Source organism: Manduca sexta, chromosome 16 (genome assembly GCF_014839805.1).
Source record: "Manduca sexta isolate Smith_Timp_Sample1 chromosome 16, JHU_Msex_v1.0, whole genome shotgun sequence".
Taxonomy (NCBI): domain Eukaryota; kingdom Metazoa; phylum Arthropoda; class Insecta; order Lepidoptera; family Sphingidae; genus Manduca; species Manduca sexta.
Window position 1 is genome coordinate 5,867,714 of NC_051130.1, and position 21,413 is coordinate 5,889,126.

The 21,413-nt window shown below is 34.0% G+C and overlaps 1 protein-coding gene across 1 annotated transcript in view; it reads right to left on the reverse strand.

The window, feature by feature from the left end:
* Positions 1 to 21,413, reverse strand: part of LOC115444737 (Down syndrome cell adhesion molecule-like protein Dscam2) — a 185,369-nt gene that overhangs the window by 62,726 nt on the left and 101,230 nt on the right. Inside the window, exon 3 of the mRNA XM_037439416.1 lies at positions 4,568 to 4,683. Within this exon, the coding sequence (XP_037295313.1) occupies positions 4,568 to 4,683 (116 nt within the window). The remainder of the gene's footprint in view (positions 1 to 4,567; positions 4,684 to 21,413) is intronic.

The window sequence follows — 21,413 nt, forward strand, 5'->3', positions numbered from 1 at the left end:
GCGGTGCGAGGTACCCGTTACCCATTTTCCATATTTATGAAATACCTCCTGCGTTTATCTATATTTCCCGGTAGGGCTTCTGCGGCCGTAAACTTTCAGGGGAACTCTGTCGAATGGAAAAACTTTATTTATATTTGAGTTGGGAGTGGGTTGGAGAATACTAAATCAGATTTGGCGTGAGGGCGGAGCTTGAGGACAAAATGTTTCCGTCTTTAATACCCGCTACATCTGTCGGGTATTTACATAAAAATGTTTGGTAAAATGACATAATGAAGGAATGTGGGGGAACGTGACGAATGTTAAGAATAAGTAAATCTTGGTAGGAATGTGGAAGTAAATGTTTGTTTTGTTTTCATTTTTGTAGTACTAGGTAGTTTATTATAATCTGTGGTAGTACTTAGTAGATACTTGTATACATTTCAGCTAGATTATCCTTTTAGTAAATTAGAATTCTTAGGCATAAAATCTAATTTTGTAACAGGCCGATGTATGTACGTTATAGATATTGAAGAAAAACTAATATGGGAAGTCTTTATTAGGGCAATAGAGGCCTACAACATTTTTAGATTATTTTTGTCTGTCTGTATGCTTGTATTCGCATCACGCAAACACTACTGATGTATTGATAGAGGTCTATCTTAATATATATACTCTATTTAATACCAGAAAAACTAATTCACACGGGTGGAGCTACAAGCAAAAGATTCTTTTTTAGTTTTTTTTACTATAATATAGGCACTACCAATCCCTGCAAATTAATATAAAACAAAGTCCCACCGCCACTTTTGACTGTCTGACTGTACCAGATAAATTAAAAACTACCGAACGGATTTCGATGAAGTTTGGTATGGCGGTAGTTTAAGATACTGGGAAGGACCTTACATTTATCCCGGAAAAACCCTTTCACGGCGGGCGAAGCCGCGAGAAAAACTAGTGTTATGATACAATGAAAAAATGAGCATAATAATTCGAACAAAGGAATAATAAATATAATGTTCAGATATCAATATCACAAAGCCGTATTATCAGGATTGGACGAATCGAATGGCGTCTAATATCTCCTATCATAGTTCTAAACGGTTCCTAATATACTCGGCAATTATATAGAATTGTTCTGATTAGGGTGCAATTATATTATTTACGTAAATTATTAGACAACATAATAAAACTACCATTTGGTATGGTCATTATAAAGATATAAATAAAGCGTTTGATATAAAAGTTGTTTGGTTTTTACCTATACAATTTTACTTTTTGTATCTCCATATATGGCGGTTTTCTTTTCCTTACCATAAAGCATAATATTGTTTGACGTTTAACACAAACAATTACTTACGGTAATGGAACGTTTTCTGCTATATACATCTATACCTATAAGTATGTACACAGGAATTCCAAAACAGAAAGCAAATATAGGTCAACGACATGAGGGCTTCACAGCGGAGATATAGGAAACTCCACAGAAAAGGATTTGTTTATTCCTTAACAAAAGAATTACGGATGGGGGAACAAATTGGGAAGTATACTCTTTCATCTAACAAAAGGATATGCAGTATTTATGTAAGTGGAAAGGGTGGTGAGTAGTGCCAGATAAGGACACTGACGAATATTATTTGGATAAGGTTTATCGTGTAAATATCTATATATATAAAAATGAATCCCTATTTCCCTTGGTAACGCCATCAGGCGTGAACGGCTGGACCGATTTCACAATTTTTTTGTTGTGTTTGTTACTGTCAGGAGAAGGATCTTATGATAGAAAAAAATCAAAAATTGCGCGAAAAATTAGAAAATTTAAGAAAACTTAACGAAAATGTTAATTTTATAAAACTGTCAATTGTTTGATATAACTGTCAGCAATTGACAGAATGCGCGCTGCAAATTCATAGTTAAGACGGGACGTCTGTCCGGTCAACTAGTATGTTTATATATAGCAGCAGCGAAAAGTCCATATGACCCAATTCCTGCCGGCAATGTAAATTATACATAATCTAATAATTAGAACGATTTGCAGACCGCAGTTATGCATATTAGTAGGTATATATAGTGCCGGGTTCCTTTTCGGTAAATTTCATCCTTCGCCACTAATGTATAGGCTATCGACTAGATACGTGTGATATTTATTATATTAGGTGTTACCCGCGGCATCGTTCGCGTGAAAAGCCTGTCCCGCAACAAAATACTTTAAAACTATCACGAAAGGGACATTTATCCGAAATTTCAGATACAAAAATCATTTTTTTCTCATGGGATCCATTTTTTTCTATATGTTAATCCAAGACATAGTCTACCCATGTGCTAAATTTCATCTAAATCTATTTAGTTGTGACTACGTTTACTTCTATAAAAACACAAACATGCACACATCCATAGGTTTTCCCAAACTTTTAGGTAAAATAAGATTTTAAAGAAGATATTTTATCCTACTTCCTACAAATATTATAAATATGAAAGTATGTAAATAGCTGTTCGATAGGAGTAGAGACTAAACGACGAATCTGCTAAACTGTAACGGAATAAATAAATGTACAAAAAGTATACCGAAATTCTAGCTCAATTTTAAAATCTCTCGTCTCTTGATTTTTTTAACATAATAGAAAATATAGTGGTTAATTAGTGAAAAATAGATGTATTAATAGCCTTGTATTATTATTTTATTTATCCCTAAAGGACATTTAACAACTATAGAATTATTTATGACTAGTTTTTGTTCTTAGCTTCGAACGCGTGAGCTGTTCCGGGATAAAAGTCCCGCTATATATTTCGGGATAAAAAATAGTCTGTATTCTTACAGGATGTCAGACTATCTCAATATTAAATCTCATCGAAATCAGTTCAGCGGTTTTTGAGTTTATCGCATTCAAACAGACAGACACGGCGAGAGACTTTGTTTTATAATATGTTAGGATTAAGATTTTCTAATAAAAAAAGGATAAAGTTTGTTACGCAAGCACTTTTATAACCAGTCAGAGTCAACCAATAAAAAGCAATAAAAGGGAAGGATTATAATAAGGCAGTAATATATATTTACCGAAAGTTCACGAGAAATCTCGAAAGCTTTGAAGTTGTGCTTGTTATGTGATATTGGAGTAAGGGAATAAAAGAAAATTATTCCGTACAATGAGAAATATCATGAAAGTATATTACTATGTAATGTAAAATGATAATATACTTTATTGCGTATGATATTACGTTTAGTATTACTACTAGACTCTTTGTATAAAATGTATAAAATGGGGCCTATGTATACACTAGTATACTAAGTTGATATAGGTAAATATTCTATGTTGCTTATGAAATATGAACTCATCCTTTTCTTACGTATAAAGTGTATTATGATAATATTTATGGTACATAACGGTCGAATAACACATTTGCATAACCCTCATTTTTCAAGAGTCCCTTACGCAGCACATGGTTTTCGATAACGAAATATAATAGAACCCTTTAAAAAGAGTGTGATTTTAGAAAATTTTCTTATACGAGACAACTCGGTTTAAAATTACTAAAGTAACAACTTTATTGCGTACCTGGTAAAGTTGTTTATGTGACACAGGTGCGTAGTTTGTGCACTATAATTGCCAAGCTCAGTCTCATTTGGGACCTGAATGTAAATGTGACGGAAATGGGTAAACTCGTTACACCACATTTATGACGGCATTAGGTTTAGTCTGACTTCAGTCGTACTCTTGTTGATGTTAGAACATGTGCTATACTGTACTATACTGGTTTTTTTTATATAGGACTTGCCTTTGCTCGCGGCTCCGGTCGCATGAAAAAAATTTTCCGGGATAAATTTCTCACTTTATATTTTTACGGGATAAAGAGTCTAGAGCATTCAGGAGTAATGTAGCTTCCTAACACCAAAAACAGTTATAAATCGGTTTAGTAGTTTCTGAGATTATCGCGTTTAAACAAACAAAGTCTTCAGCTTTATATAGTGCTTTATATTTTGGAAAATTAAGCTTCGAGATAAAAATCCAGACAGACATTAACATGCTGCAGGTTGTTTTAGATGCGTAAAAAGAATAAAGGAAAGTGTACAAAGTATATGTATTTGTACATGAATGTTGTCGCGAAACACGGGGAAATCATTGCTTGGTAACGGTGAATCAAAGGTCACGCGCCGCTTTGGTTTGGAAGAAACTAAACGAAACTGGAAGAACCACTCCACCGAGACATTCCTAACAGATATGTAGTGTATTAATAATAATATCAGCCCTGTATTATATAAAGTCCCACGGCTGGGCACGAGCCTCCTCTACTACTGAGAGGGATTAGGCCTTAGTCCACCACGCTGGCCTATTGCGGATTGGTAGACTTCACACACCTTTAAAATCCTATAGATAATTTCTCAGGTATGCAGGTTTCCTTACGATGTTTCCCTTCACCGTTAAAGCAACCGATAATTGACAATAATTTTAGAAAAGTTAGAGGTGTGTGCCCTTTGGATTTGAACCTGCGGAAATTCGTCTCGGCACTCCGTTCCACACCCAATTAGGCTATCGCCGCTTTTTTGTGTAATGTATATAATGTAGTGTATTATTAATAATTATTTAATACATACCTGGTATTGCCCGTTGGTGGTGCAGCTGAGCATGGCGCCGGTGTCATTGCTGAACTCGACGTGGTGCGGGGGCTCCTGAATGTTGGGTGCTCTCCGTGGCTCCGGTGACACGCGAACTGCTGTCAACAAACGTGATGCTGTACATTTATTTACGAAATATTTGATACAGTAGCAATGCTTACACCGATGGTGTGGGATATCAATGGTTGTCACCGCATGAGTAAAAATACTGCCGTGTTTTATATACGGGCCCATTGCTGGACGTGGACTTTCTCTGCTCCTCAGGGGATGTAATGATTTTTAGTACGTTCTTTTATGCAAATTATAACTTGCAATGTGAAATGAAATGTTTGTATCCGTTTTTCGTTCTTTAAGCTGGCTGGTATAATACAAAGGTCTAAAGATGAAATTAGACATATTTCTATTATCCACAGTCCAGCGGTGATAGCTTAGTTGGGATTGTAACGAACTGTCGTGGCAGATTTAAGAACCAACGGCATCCATCTTTGACTATTCTAAAGTTATTTGTTTATTCTTTGTCATTATCGCATTTTTCAATGGTATTGAAAAACACCGTGAGGAAACCTGCATACCATAAGTTATCCATAAGAATTTCGAAGACATCTGAAGTCTCTTAACCGTATTAGGCCAGCGGTGGACTAACATAAACCCTCTTAATAGTAGAAGAGAACCATGTCTAGCAGTGAGACAATATAAAGATACTAACTAATGATATATAATCCACATAATATGAGCCTTGGATCCTCCCGGATAATCTAGGAATGTAATATACATGTCACACTTTTTCTACTTTAAATAGAAAAGGTGGTACACCACCTGTAATAAAATACGACGGTTACATTAAAAATATATGACTCCTATTTCCACGTAAGTGTACGAACATTAACAAATCATGTTAGCAGCATATTTCTAAGGTAAAACGCACTGCAGCGCTAGCCGGTGTTTTTATTTTTCAGAGCTGAACTCTACTGCTGCCAGCTGTAAGCCTTTATGGATCGCTAAGGTACCATATTTAAAACATGGTATAGTAAACAATGTTTGAGTTTTTTATGTTTGCGATTTTATTAGATGTGTAGTTTAGCCAATAGTGATCTTTGTAGTTATGATTATTTCATTTCTATATTTTTACCTTAAGGTAGATGTATCTATACATATATATTATGATATGATAACCCTTGTAATAAATAATATCTGTCTGAATACATGATATTCTCTGTAAATGTAATATACTTACCTTCAATATTAAAATCATATTCTAAATAACAGATGTAGAAGATTTTTTGGGCTTTCGAAAATAAAATTAGCAGGAATTTTTTAATTTTGTTATTTGACAAGTGACAAAAAATAGTATTGCGACTACAAAATAAGGAATTAACTAATTAGGTACAAATATAAACTTTTTAAAAGGAACAATTCCGTCATACTTGATGGTTGTATAACTTTAACCGTTTACGCAGCGCACGCAACGGCAGCTCTTAAAAAGACAGACATTTTTGGCATTTCTGCAACATTTTTCATTAATGTTCCGCTCCTATTGGCCATAGCGTGATATTATATAGCCTTACTCGATAAGTGGACTATCCAACATTAAAAGATTTTAAATTCTAACTAACACTTTCTGAGATTAGCGCCATCAAACAAATAAACTTTTAAGCTTTATATAATAGTATAGATAAATAGAGATAGAAAGTAACGATCACATGATGTAGATATACAGGAAGTGCGGTCTCTCGCTCGTGCAAGCGGCGGAAGTGAAGCCGAGCTTTCATCAACGGATCAATGTAGAGCCGACCACTGATTTTCAAAAGCTACTCTGGCCTTGTTCACTCATCACTTTAAATACCTACGTTCAAATTAAGCGTACTTATGTCCTAGTATGACCTAATTATGAAATTAATGGAAAATATCATTAAAATTGAGTAATTGGGAAACATGTTGGTTCAATTAATAGCTGTTTGGTAAATAATACTTTAATTACCAAAATATGTAAGTATAAATACATATATATACCAAGTATGTTTATTCGTCTTTATATCAAACATTAAAACACCTAATTTAAAACGCGTCTACGAATGCGACAACCGAAACAGAAAACGCAAAAGACATTCAATAGGAAATAGAACACAGCACAAAGCAGGCAATTTAACTACACTTCAAAAACAATAAGAAATGAAAGTAAACGTCTCGAGACAAAGATCCTATCTCCAAGAAGAGATTACGCAAGAGTCGATTTACCTCGAACTGAAATAAAGAAGCCATATCTCAGGATAATGTTGCGAATGTAGACGTGCGATTATCTTCGACCCTTTATAAATTATGTTTTATCTACGCAACATTCGTATATTTCATGCCGAAATTAAGGTTGTATCGGTTTCCGAATCCGTTGAGACGCGTTTTGAATATATCAACGTATTTTACGTGTCATAAAACCTAAGCCAATTAAGCTGCGGCATAAATATTAATGCTATTGTATCTAGTTCTCAATTTTGTAGTGAATATTTTAGTGAAAATTCTTTAAATGACACTAATTTCAGATTGAAGGTTAATGAAGATATCTGCGAATGCGCGTCAAAGACATCTTGTTCTTTAGTTATATGTCGCGAGCGATTAGCAAGATTGATTATTCCGGTAAAAATTCTCTAGATCCTCAAGACTTAAACATAATATGTTATTATTATAATATCGTCCTGTTTGTGAAGATATTATGTGGATATCTGCAAGGCGCAGAATACCTGTCGCACGTCTATATATCGGTATATGTGTTATGTATGTATCACTTCTTTAGACTGAATCCCGCGCGACTTTAGCAAGATTGCAGAAACATTCTCAAGCCGTTTAGTTTTACATTCATCCAGTCATCAGCTGTATTCATATATGTAAATTATATAGTTACCTTATATTCTAAACATCGCTAAGACCTATCCGATTTTCATATGTTCCTAAAGTCATTTTTTGTTTGTTTTAGAAAGAGCGATTGAGACGCACAAGCAATGCTTGGACAAGCTCTTCGTAAAGATATCATCACATATATGATACATTGGTTAGTTCTCGAAAATCATTACGGGTTTGAAGTTAACCTCATAGTCTCACAGCTATTATATAAATGAAAAACCGAAAATGTTGTGTATATTTTTATTATTTCATTATTTTTTTATCAAAACACTTATACGGACTGGGGCGCAAACAAAAGCCATTTAGAAGATATACGCACTGTTGCCTAAAATCTAAGCGAGCCTAGTATATTTTTATACTTGCAAAAAACGTAATGTCTTATAGTAAATGCTACGACTACGCACATGTAGTAGAAATAGTTGCATAAACTCCATCTAGACATAGAATTTTTAAGGACCGCAAAGTTGAACTTAAAGTCCTTTTAAAGTCCAGTTTTAGCCACTAATAACGCTGGTTCTCTCACCAGGATACTGTTATCCTTCTAACGGGATAACAAGGCTGCTTTTTTGAAGATAAAAAATATGGAAAATGTAGTGATATCTACCTAGATAAACTACCGCACATGAAAGACTCTCTCACACACATCAAACCTTCATCCCCGAAGATATAAGTAGAGGTGCAACTAAGTCACCCACTTTTTGCCATATATGTTTCGTCCCATATAATAAGGGGCCTAGCGACATATCGTGAACAAATTTAAGATTCCGGACATTTGTCCTTCTAATCCTGTCCTACTGTTTACTAAGCAGAATCCGATATATCTCAACTACGTAGTACATAGTACACCACTGGTGATAGAACCGCGCACGCAATATAACTACACCGCGGAGACAGACGCGGGATTCATACAAGTAGGTATTATAAATATATATAATTTATAAGTATAAACTGGTGGTAGGTCTTTCATATGAGTGTCCGGCTAGGTGGGTACCACCGCACCGTCACTCTTGAGTTCCGGTTTGAAGAACATTGTAGCCAGTGTAACTACTAAACATAATAAGCCTTAATATCTCGTGTCTCAGGATGGCGATCTCAGTGGAATACCAAACAATACTTTGTAATTCAAGGTGTCGGATGGTGTTTTTGCTGTCTATGGGCGGTCGTATCGCTTACCATCAGGCGAACGGAAAACCCGTTTCGTCATTCAAAGGATAAAAAATATGATTATAAATATTCTAGTCTGTCTAGTCTACTCCTATAATAGGATTCACCATTGATACAGTTGTTCAATTGTATATATTCGATCGGTTTTACTGAATCATTAAGTGAGCTGTCTGTGTGGCATCCGGCCGCCGGATATATATCGAGCTGTCGTTTTGTAGGTAAGCAGTTCTAGTTGTTCTTATTTGCTGCACATAAAATTACAAACGGTACAATACAGTTTGAAGTATACACAAGGCCGTTTGTAATCGACTGTAATTATTACGGATAATTACTAACCATTTCAAAGCATTTCTAGTTTGCAATAATAGAATTTTAATTATTTAAATTAATTTCAAGGAATTTTGCGGTAAAAAATATTGAAACGACAGCTGTCATTATAAAGACAAAAACACTATATCTCTTTACAGATAATAGGTGTATCTTATTAGAAGGTAACTTGCTTATTTAACAATGTTTATTACACCACGCTTCATGCACATAATATTACCACTTCCCATAATGTAGGTAATACTTTATAATATATTCGTATACCTAGTCTCGAAGGACGTCGGCAATTGCACGTAACGTCACATCATTATGCCGCCGTACCGACGTGTCGCCACTTGTTTCCGCTTCAATTCATCCATTATGACACTATTAGTCAGCAGAGGGGGTAGAACCCCCCACCCGCCACTCCACCCAGGTGCAGTTACGTACAGACACGACGCTCGCGGTTCTCGTGAAATTAAACGGAAATCGAACGTTGCGGCTTGCGGTCTTCTCCGACTGTGGAATCTCTACTTATCTATTGTATATGTACAAATCTGATCAGGAGTACGCTTTGGGGGAAATTAAAAAAAAGGTTGCAAGTTATTTTTATCAATCGATGGAATGATTTGAAGGATATGGATATGATGGACATTCTTCGAAGTAGTTAATATAGTTGTGATCATGATGACCATATTTTCGGGGTAGGTTTTTGTATACGGGCAAAGTGACCCCACATCACCTGATGGTAAGTGCTGTGGCAGTTGGTACTCAGGTAGAGAGTCGACGGACGTCACAATAACACTTGATTGATTGTACTTAATCTATATATATAAAAATGAATCCCTATTTCCCTTGGTCACGCCATTATGCGTGAACAGCTGGACCGATTTCACTATTTTTTTGTTGTAGTGTTTGTTATTGTGAGGAGAAGGTTCTTATGAAAAAAAAAATCAAAAAAATGCGCGGAAAATTAGAAAGTTTAAGAAAACTTATAAACGAAAATATTAATTTTATATAACTGTCAATTGTTTCAAAAAAAAACTGTCAGCGATTGACAGAATGTGCGCTGCAAATTCATAGTTAAGACGGGACAACGTCTGTCGGGTCAGCTAGTATGAGCAATAAATATTTTCATATTAACTTTTACAAATTTGTCATCACCTCTTCAGGAGGCAATTTTAACAGAACAGGCTAGAAAATATACTTTCCGTTGAAAACATCTTTAAAAGATTCTATCATGCCCAAAACAATTGCTTTATTTCGAAGTATTGTACTTAAATTTTCTGTGAAATATCATTACCGATTTATCATCATGACCTATGTTTAATGTTGATAATAAATAGGATATTTAGTATGAAATCAATTCTGGAATTTAATCATTGCATATATTAATCCGATAAATGGAATTGATTTAAATAGTACCACGCCTTATTCTGTTCCTGTTCCTTTATTCGGCCGACATAAGGAAAAACGATATTTCAACATACTTACCATTTAATACCGAGAAAAAAGTTGGATAATTTTTTTACTAATCACGAATATGTCACGAATATAAATTTAACTCGATTAAAAACAACAATTTAGATAAGTCTTTTTTCATGATGACGGCAATTTTTCATCATAAAGCGATACAATTTTAGTTTGTATGTAATAGTCATCCCTGAAACTACTTACAAATTTGATTCTAAAATTTCTTACATTGCTAGTAAGTCTACATTATCCCTAGCGCTTTTATAAGTTACCTTATATCCCAGAAAACGACATTCATTTCGAATAATTTTATACTATACATATATAAAATTCAAATGAGAGAATTAATGAATGAGTTACAAATGAGATACAATTAGGGAAACAAGATTATATATAAAAATAAATAAATTACGAGTAATGGAGCCTATTGTATTAAGGTACCGCGTAAACTCTGTTAACTTATTGATCAGATACAACACAAAAGCTGACAGCTGCAAGTAAATTCCGTCTGCGCGATGGGTGGGTATCTTAATGTATTTTAGAAAATACGATAATAGTTAAGAAATCAGCCTTAATTTACACCCAATAAAAATAATTTCGTTAAATACAGAAATATGATATCAGTCTAGCAAGTAGCAGTAACCTAATAAAATTTTCAAAATAGTTAATAAGCTTTAAGTTTATCGTGTTACACCGAAATTCTCAACGACATTAAAGAATTAACTGTTACTAAATTTATTAATAACTAAACAGAAGTTGCTTTGTAAAACCTATTATAAATTTTCAGTATAATTGCCACACAACCAGGCTTGGAAACACTTTGTAATAATTTTAGTTGGCGTTAAAATATGAAAATAATTAACTCTTTGCGCGCACCTCTTATGAAATCACTCTTCAAATTAAGCTTTCTTATTATTGCAGTATAAGTAATAAAGTAATTTAAGGCATTTTTATTGTTTTATTAATAATCAATTTAAAATATATATATATACCTACAAAAACCCAATTACCCTTGCACATAAATACAGAAAATAAAGAATAATTTTCAGATACCTGAAATATTTTATTTGGTTAAGTTAAGTACAAAACTACCCCAAATGTTTATTCTTGAACTTAATAATATATTGTTACAAAAAAGTTGTTGTCACATGGAACATAATGGTTATTAAATTTTGAAAGATGTTGTTTTGTCTTTGAAAAGTAGTAGAAAAAAATATCAAAACCATTTTGTTTTTCTTTATGGAAAAAATTGTTGAGGCCAATATTATTTTTTAATTGAAGGGCTATGAATAAGACAATATAGCAATTTTGCACTTTTCACTAGCAAAGCGCAGCGGACAGTTAAGTCTCAAAGCAACACGCTAACCAGTGGCATGATCCTACTGAAGTACGAGCCTGATTGCGTCCATTCAGATGAAGTCATAGATAATATTTTGAAGTAAGAGGACGCGACGGCGCAGTTTTATTTTCGAATAAATAGAAACGAGTGACGATATACCATTCAAGGAAGGAAATTTTAGAATTCTATAGAATGGTGGGAACTTTATTTCAAGGCTTTATTAAAAGCAAAAATTCTATTATTTTTTTTATTTGTTTTAAAATTTATATTCTTATTTTACTTCTAACTAATATTACGAATAATGTGAAGATATTTGCAAGAAGTTATTGCAAAAGCAGCTAAACGGATTTTAATGAAATTTACACATAAATACTGTTTACGGATTAACACATAATCTATTTTATCCCGAATAAAATAAACGGCAGCACAAAAATCCCTGATTCGAAAGGTAAACACGCAGCCGACGTCGAGAACAAAACCTAGAATACTTCAAAATTTAATAGTAAAACGTTTTTATAAAATCCAAAGTAATCGCTGGTAATTGTTTGAGCTTTTAAAGCTAATTGTTCACGTGTGCCAAGCGAACCGCCGTATCATGTATCATTTCGTGGATTTTATTGCGGTTTTATTAGTGTTTTATCATTTAACCACGTGAACGAGACTGCGGTTCAGAATCTATATAGCGTTTATGTTTGATTATAAACGCTAATTTACATTACGGTGCTTCTTAATTTATTAAGGAGATGATTACGGCACTTAGAGTAATTAATGTAATCTCAAAAGTACTATGTAATACAGTGCTATAGTTGTACTGCGTGCGCGGTACGACGACGCTTTGGCATCCCGGGCTTGCGGGCGTCCTGTACCGGGCAGTTACGTTGAGAGTTTCTGCTCAGTTTTAGTCTAAAATCGTATTTGTGCCTGATATGACGATATGCTCGCTTCGTCACATCATAAAATGGAACACAATGGGTAATACGGGTGCCTTAGCTGAACTTTTATAAAGGCGTGATGTGTGTATACTAAAAATGTGTTCTTATTCTTTCAACCTAAATATATTTTTCTGGACTGAATATAATATTATATATAAGTAAAATTGTGAAGGTATATTTTACATATGGGCACGGCAAAGTTACCCAACTGTACCTAATGGTACGCAAAATTGAGTCCAGATGAAGTGTCGCCAGTCAACATAAAATGTATTTATGCTAGCATGTTTAAATCTCCTCACTAAAGGTTATATTCCCTTAAAAGTACAATCTCTCTCTATAGGAGAGTTGAGGCCTTAGTCATAATTATTACAATATATCACACACATACACACGCACACACAGATACACACACACACACACAGAAACACATAGACCACAGTTTAAGAATTCCATAGTAGTTTAAATAGCTTGAAACATGTAAAAAAATCCTTACCTATTAATGTTATTTATATAGATATTAATCCCAAATTGTGTCATTTACTTAAGCCAATGTTATACTTGTGGAGGAACACTGTCACCCGAAATACAGGTTAACCTAGTTTGGGTGTCAGGGGACCAAAACCTTACTATGTAACAATATTTTTTGGGAAATAAAAAAACAAAAAAAAAAATTATGTCGACTATTAGGGGTAATCATCTCTCGTCACTAACATTCTATTGGAACCCACTCCACTTACCATCAGGTACAGTGGGGTGATTTTGCCACACAAATTTAACTCTACAAAAAAAGGAATTCCGTAATGGAAATATCTTATCATAATATTCGAATACAATTGTAAAAGATGTTGAAATAATTTTAATTTCGCGTTCCAATTCATTCCACGGTTCGTCATCATATTACATAAATATTTATGTATCATTTAATATGGGCTGTTCAAAGACTGGCGAATTGGTTTATCTATTTACGGAGGGTTTTCCCTTTCTGTGCTCTTTCGTTGCTTCGTAGAGGATTAGCTTCGGAAAAATTATCACGTTTATTTCCTTGGATTTGGAAACAACCGAAATTACAATACAATTTGTGTTAGAAATATTACTTAAGCATAAATTGTAGATCCTTTTTGCGTTTGGCTGTTACTCATTGGTAGGTATAATAAAATTATCTGGTTTTCAAGGGAACACGATAAAACAGACTTTATTTTAAACAAAGAAATTAGGTTACAAAACGATTAGTCTTTGCGCAGTTGCTATTAAATTGCTGCCTAAAATACTCCACAACACATAAATGAAGAACATTTATGAATTAAATCAGATATTGTACAAACTAAACACGAGTTCAAAATTAAAATTGCCTTATATGCGCGAGCTGAGTGCAAATAACTAATACAAAATACGTATCAGAAAAACTGCGAGCACAAAACCGGCATTACAAAGTGCTCCGGGTCCATTGAAACGGGTTGCGTGAAGTCAGCTGCGGTGATTGCTCATTAGCGGCACAATAGATCAAGACACAATGCACCGTACACAACTACGCATTGTACACACGCCCTTATCGGCTAGACTGGCTGTTTTAAAATCATTTACGTCATAACCGTCGATATTGTTCGGCGAATCAAAAAGGTCCATAACCGCGGTTTGAATATATATTTTTTTAGTTTGGAAAATTTATTCGTCATATAATGTTTCTTACACTGTTATAGTTTTTAACATATTATGTTTGCGAAGAGCAGAGCATAGAAAAATATCTACTGTAAGAAAATACGACTCGAATATTTTTCTTTTGACAACTTAAATATTTTAATAGTAACTTTATGGTACCGTGATCTCGTTCTAAATTTCATAGCTCGCTATACCAAGATTGTAACTAGTTAACTAGTACACATATGTCTACAAGCCACTCAACACATTGGAAAATAAATTGTCAATAGTTGGGTTATTCGAAATATTGCGATTAAGAATAAAGAGGTCAGTGCACGGAAACGCTGAGAATGTCATCAGAGCGATATTGCTTGGGCGCCGTCGCCTGCCGCGCCACGCCGCCCGCGCCCCCGCCCCACTCACATTCCCTCGCACCCGCTGCGCCCACATTTTTCCGATATCCGCACTATTTAATATTCAATAAACATTGCGCGACCTTGTCTTAAATGATTGGAAGGATAGTATAGTTTAATAAATTAGGATTAGCTTATGAATGTCGTTGGATTACAAATAAGTAGGCTCCTTAGTTGTTAAGAATTTAATATCAATAATATTTGATTTGATATCGATCTGCTCCAATCAACTAAGTTAATAATGATAATTTGTAAGTAACAGTTCTAAAAATTCTTAAATGAACTCCTCGATCCATGTCCCTATATGTTTTTTTTTTTGCTAAATCAACGCAATCAATTCTTGGAGAAAATTGTTTTTTTTATAAACTGCATGATTGTATTTAAAAAAACAATACTCCTAGCCAAGAATCGATCCCGTTGATTTTGAGAAAAAAAAACAACATACTGTAACACCATTTGATGGCCTCGCTAATATAGATCAAATTCGGGGAAGTAATGTTATACGGTAAACTTAAGGATAGGTTCAATATCTCAATATTTTTTATTAATATATTTTTACAAACACTAAGCACAGTTTGGGACCTGATTAAATTATCTAATAATTTAAGGGTCCCTTAAGACCTGCAGCCTTTGAGCCAGGTCTGAAGTACTCGGGACCTAGAATAAGTTGTTAACAATGTTTTACATTGCCTCAAAAACCTTTTCTAAATGTCTATCAACTCGCCATCTATAAGACTAACAGTCATTTTGTAGCAGTACTGAATCTTATCTGCCATTGGATTGTCAAGAAAAAAAATACAAATATTTACGAAATCATCGCTGTTCTTCTTCAGAAGTAGTCTGTGTTCACTTACATGTAATATACGCCTTATAAGCAATTTCATTGGACACTATGAAGCGAAGTATCCCTGGTTGCAGGTCTCTCATATGTGAGAGTACGCCTGGGTAGTTACCACTACAATGTCTTTTTCTGCCGCCAAGCAGCCGTGTGTAGTTAGTTACTGTTGTGTTGCGTTGTGTCTTAGGATGGCGAGCGCAGTGGAATACCGAACAATACTTTGTAATTTAAGGTATTGGATGGTGTTTCTGCTGTTTATTGGCGGTCGTATAGCTTACCATCAGGCGAACGGCAAGCTCGTCTCGTCATTAAAGCAATAAAAAAAGTTTGTTTTTTACCTATTTACCCTATGTGAAACAGGTATTGGACTCAATCATAAATATCTACCTACGTATTTAATTTAGAAATAAGTTCCCTGTTCACATTTACTTCGAAGTACAGCGCGGACTTCAAATGTCATTGAAAGTGGTCACGGTCTGCGAGTCAAACTTAGACGACACTTGAAAGTTAGCTTCTCATTCTACCCTTAGAGGAATGAACTCCTCGACTGTGTACCGTCTATCGTCTATATACTGATATCAACTACACCGTTATTTTATGCCTAAGTGGATATACTTATGTCCTTAAACATTTGCCTTTTTAGAACTAATGTTATAAATCATATTTACTATATACTCTGTTCATAGAACGTTTTAAAAATAATACATTTCTCAGAATTCGACAAATGCCCGCATAGGATCTCTAGTTAATAAAAAATATTTTTATTGGAATTCAAATGTGTCTAAATACTCGATATTCCTATAAAAAAACATTTACTGTATAAATAACAGTGGAGAAAAATTGAGTTAACTAATTGGCGAGTTAATTAGCACACTCGGTTAGCTTGGCACACAGACGCGGTCGATTCCATTTTAATTGTTAAATATCGGACGAAATTAATTGTGAATTGGTGTAAATTTATTGCTGTCGAAAACCAGAATTGAGAAGAAAATATCACGAATGAATTGCGATGGGTACACGGGTGGCGACTGGTTGGCGATCGCCCATGTATTATCATGTTTTTTTTTTATTTTTTATTTAACTTCTAGGATCTAGGACTGTTCACGAAGAAAATGATCGCTATCTAGCCTTAAGCAACTAGTACCTACATTGATGATGATTGATGGCATTGATCTCAAAGTACATACATTAGACATTATATCTTAAAAAGCCAGCTAACACAAATACAAATCTGCTTAGCTCGTATACGGATGCGCTACCATCCAGAATACTCTGTCGTCTAAGGTCGAAACTTATTCGGAACTTATCTCACACATTTCCTATTACGGCGTGTCATAAATTCGCACCAAACAAATTCAAAACTAATATATAAATCTCGACGTTTATTAAATCCGGAACAAGATTAAAATTTACGGTGTCGAGATGAAATTCAGCTGTTATAATAGGTGAAATATGAAATTCGTACCTAGCCATATCAGACGAATTACCCGTCTGAAGTACGCGGTCGGGTATGGTGGATAATCGTGTCGCGTAACGCGGACCCGGCTCCTCGACTACAATAGCTTCTTGAGATGATGAACACGCAATTTTGGATGGTTATGCGGCTAAAATGTCGCCGCGATTATAATTTACGGCTCGGGCTCAGTATAGTTTGAGACAAAAAACTTGGCAAGTACTCGTAGGCGGCCATTTAAAACTTTTAAAATGTGTAAGCGCTTTTTTATCGCCGCGTCAGTATAATTAGATCGTTCTGAATCCGAAGAGTATTTTTTGTATGAAAAGTTTGATTATCGGGGAAATATTAAGTGATTTAGGACCAAGCTAAAGAAATTATGGTTAGCACTAAAGATAAGTAATCCACTAAAATATGCCCAGGCACATATTATTTTCTAATATGTAATTAGTTTTTGCTTCAGGTATTTCGTTGACAAAATCTTCATTATATTTGTAGATTGCACGCAAATAATACTTACTTGAATCAAAAAATATAAAAGTTTCTAAAATGTAATTTCCGAGCATCATACAAATTAAAGGGAATAGTGACAATCAATTTACGATTTCTATCAGTATATCAAATTTAGACTATGTTTGACCAGGTACAAATTGATAATGTAACATTATAAGAACAAACTCGAATGAAAATATTAAATACGTAAATTATCAATTTAAAATTGAAGAGAAAACTTTAGCTCTAGTTTCCAAGAAAGGCATATTATTTGTTTAAATTATAAGACAGAATATAATTTAAACTAAACTATATATTCGAATATGATGTTACTTATTATGTCTATGAATAAAATAAAAAAGATGTATTAGGTATCTGAATACTTTTGAGGTCACTACCCTATCCAAAGTCCATTTTCAGACGCGAGATATCATCAACGTTAACTGCGCGTTATTCCAGATAGATCGATACTATAAAGAGAACTAAATTTAGTTCAGCTTCAAGATAGCTTCTAGCTAGCTCCAGCAATGTCAGGTAACGTTTCAAAATATATTTTACCTAACATATTCCTCAAAGTTACAATATTCAGGGAAGCTTTATGAAACTGTAACTTAATATTTGTTGGTGTACTCGTAGGAAGTTTCAAGGATATTCCAAGAATAAGAACGTATTTCCGAGAGAGGTCGTATGATTTTACTATTGCAATATAGCGTCGTTTTAGGCATCAGGGGCGCGATAGCAGTGTTGTGGTTTCGATGTGACAGCTCGACGCGCGACACCCGACAACTCACGTCTGCCCTTAATCTTAGCAACATTTCTGAGCCGAAATTAATCCGCAGCCTCTCTGCGTGACTGAGACGACGTCTTAGCGAAGAATATAAGCGATAACGCGTGAACGTGACTTTAAACTGTAATTTGGTTAAACACTTAATTCCTAGGGAAACTAGGAGATGACAAAATAAGTAATTCCAACGAAGTAAATTTTATTTTTGTCGTATAGTGCTAATAAGTAAGTAAATTAAATGTTGATTATCAAGTTGTATAAAGAGATAAAGGAAATAAGCTCATGAAAAGTAATAAATGAAATTGAAAATTTCATTTGTACAGATTCCCTTAATTCAAAAGAAGAAACACACTTAATATGTTGTGAATTGACACGCTGAAGTAAATCAGTTCTAAAGTAGAAACCTCGTTAGACAAATTTATCGTTACATGAAAAAATACTGCAAAGATTATAGAAAAAATATTAAATTTGCACTTAATTTCTCGCAGGATTTAAGTTTACCAATTACCTAATAATAATGATATTTTATATGTAGGACGAAGTCTATAGGTCAGAATAATAACAAAATATGTTATAATTTTCCAAAATGTAATTTGCGGTGACCCTATGAGTGTAATGAAGGCTTAATGAGAAGGTAAATTTGGAATATCAGTCAATAATGCGGAGTAGTAAGTACTCTAAATGGTTTTTGTACAAATCACTCTCATTGTTTTGCTGCTTCTGACTACAGTCTAGAACGTTGTGACAGTCAAGATAAAATAAATCGTTTCATAGTATTTATTATAAATCATAATATACTAAAGACTTTGCATTGTAAATACTGATTAAATTAAAATTGCAAATGGAAACAATACCAGAAATTGTTTCCATTTAAGCTAATAAATTACCTTGTTTGAGTCGCACGGTTTTAAATTGAATGCAATCTTCACAGAAAATTCTGAAAGCGGTACACAAATGCATTCCATTATTCGATTTCGAAATAAATACAAATTATTTTTGATACAAATCTTATCACAATATTATCAAATATAATAGTACCTTCAGTAATTCATCCATTCATATTTCCTTGATAAATAAACACCAAAATGTATCCAATCAGTGTTAAAATGCGGTTTTAACTCCATCATACAGTAATCGTAGTGTACCCTTGTTTTGCTTCCTAACTTTAATATCCATACAAGTAAGTCGTCCAATATTCTTATTTAAAATTACACTAGGGAGGCCCAAGGGGAACGCAAATTACCTTCGATCGACGATTGTTGATTTGGATAGCAAGCCTCCCAAATTATTTGGAAGTTGCAAAATCAGCATGGTGCCCTTCAAGTGGCTGATACAGACCCTTTTTTAGGGTTCAGTAGACGACACTTAAGTAACATGGTTTTCTTGTTGTACGTAAAAGGAACCTTTGGCAAAGGAGATAGGATTTTATTTTGTTTTATATTCTTTTGCATTTACCAGAGGTTAGACTTCACCATGCTCTTGTGTTTGTTTATTCCGATGGAGTAAATTTTGGGATTTGTTAGCATAATATATCCAATTTAACTGCATGTCCATTTAAAACTAATTAGTTTTATTAACATCTTATATCATTTATTCATTATTGCTGAAGCTTACTTTGTTATTTCTTAAATGTCAATATTATAAGTGGCCATCACTAATCTTTAGAATTTAGGAACACTTCATTTCAAAATAATGTAAGTTCAAAAATCGATTTTCTTACAAACTGTTAATTAAACTTTATTTCATGTTTACAGAATTTGTGGGAAACGATATCATTATTCATTTTAAATGATGAAAAAACGATAATAACCTGATAAATTTCTAAGTAAATATAAGGCTTCAGTTAATTAGGTATTCTTATTCAGACTGTAATTTTGTTTGACCTAAAAATTCAAATATTTTCTTAAGGCGCTTCGTCAAAAATTTTTGAATTGTGTTTTTCTTTTAAATTCGCTACGGCCTATCCCAGTTTATCTTGCGAAATTCTATTCAAACACGTTTCGGTAATGATGCTCTGTGAATTTTTATTTTCATGTTTTAAATATTTAATTTGTTCTCTCAACCCTTATTCTCTAATTTTATAATAATTTATTGAAATGCTGCATTCGGCTATTTTCTCATATTATGAATTCAGTTAAAGCGTTTCTGACTCATAATTATGCTTTATTTTACACGCCATAGAGTAAACTATATACGAACAATGAAGAATTGTAACATTGCGCTATGAACTAAAAATTTATATAATTATACAAAGATGCTAATGATTCTTAAGGCAAGTTATAGCTCAGCAAAGGAATTTAAATTTAGATATTAAAACATTTCAGACTAGAAAGCATTTAGACGTTCGTAGATACAAATTGCTTTGTTAACAGCTGAACTACAGAGCCAATTATAATTATCAAAACAGTTTGTTAAACCCGAGACACCAAGTTCCCGAAACTATTATTGGATTTCGCATCTAAGGTGGTAGTATCGACGAAAGTTAAAGTTTGTAAAGTCCTACCGATGCTATAGTACCGAAATCAATTGTCCAAATTTAAATGGATAATCGAATCGTTACGATTTTACGATCGTTAACGTATGTCGACACAGACCCTGCATATAGAAATATAGGCTGTCATTTTTCAACATCTGTTCCCAGTTTGCAGGAGGAGGCGGAATAAAAATAAACCTGCCAACGTGTGACGACCACCGCGCCCACCGTCTGCTGACCTACTTTATTTGGATACACCCGCTTTTTATACGGTCAGTTGGGTTAAACTTTGACCGCGTTGCTGATTATGAGAGGCTTGCGAGGATAACAATATATTATTTTATTTACTTTATTTCAAACTCTTTATTTTACATCTTAAGGTATAAAATACAAATGCATATAAAATTGAGATTCGGCTTTAAAAGAAAGAGTAGAAATGGCGGTCTTATCGCTATCGGCGATTTTCTTACGGACTACCTTTGGATAGACTTAGTTAACTCGGAGGACAGAGAGGGTTACTAATACTTAGTTCCTCGAGGTTAAATGGCGATATATGACGTAATTTTAGTTGGAGAAGAGACTTTGAAAGTGGACGATACGGATTGAACAGGTTATCTCGGAATAAAAGTAG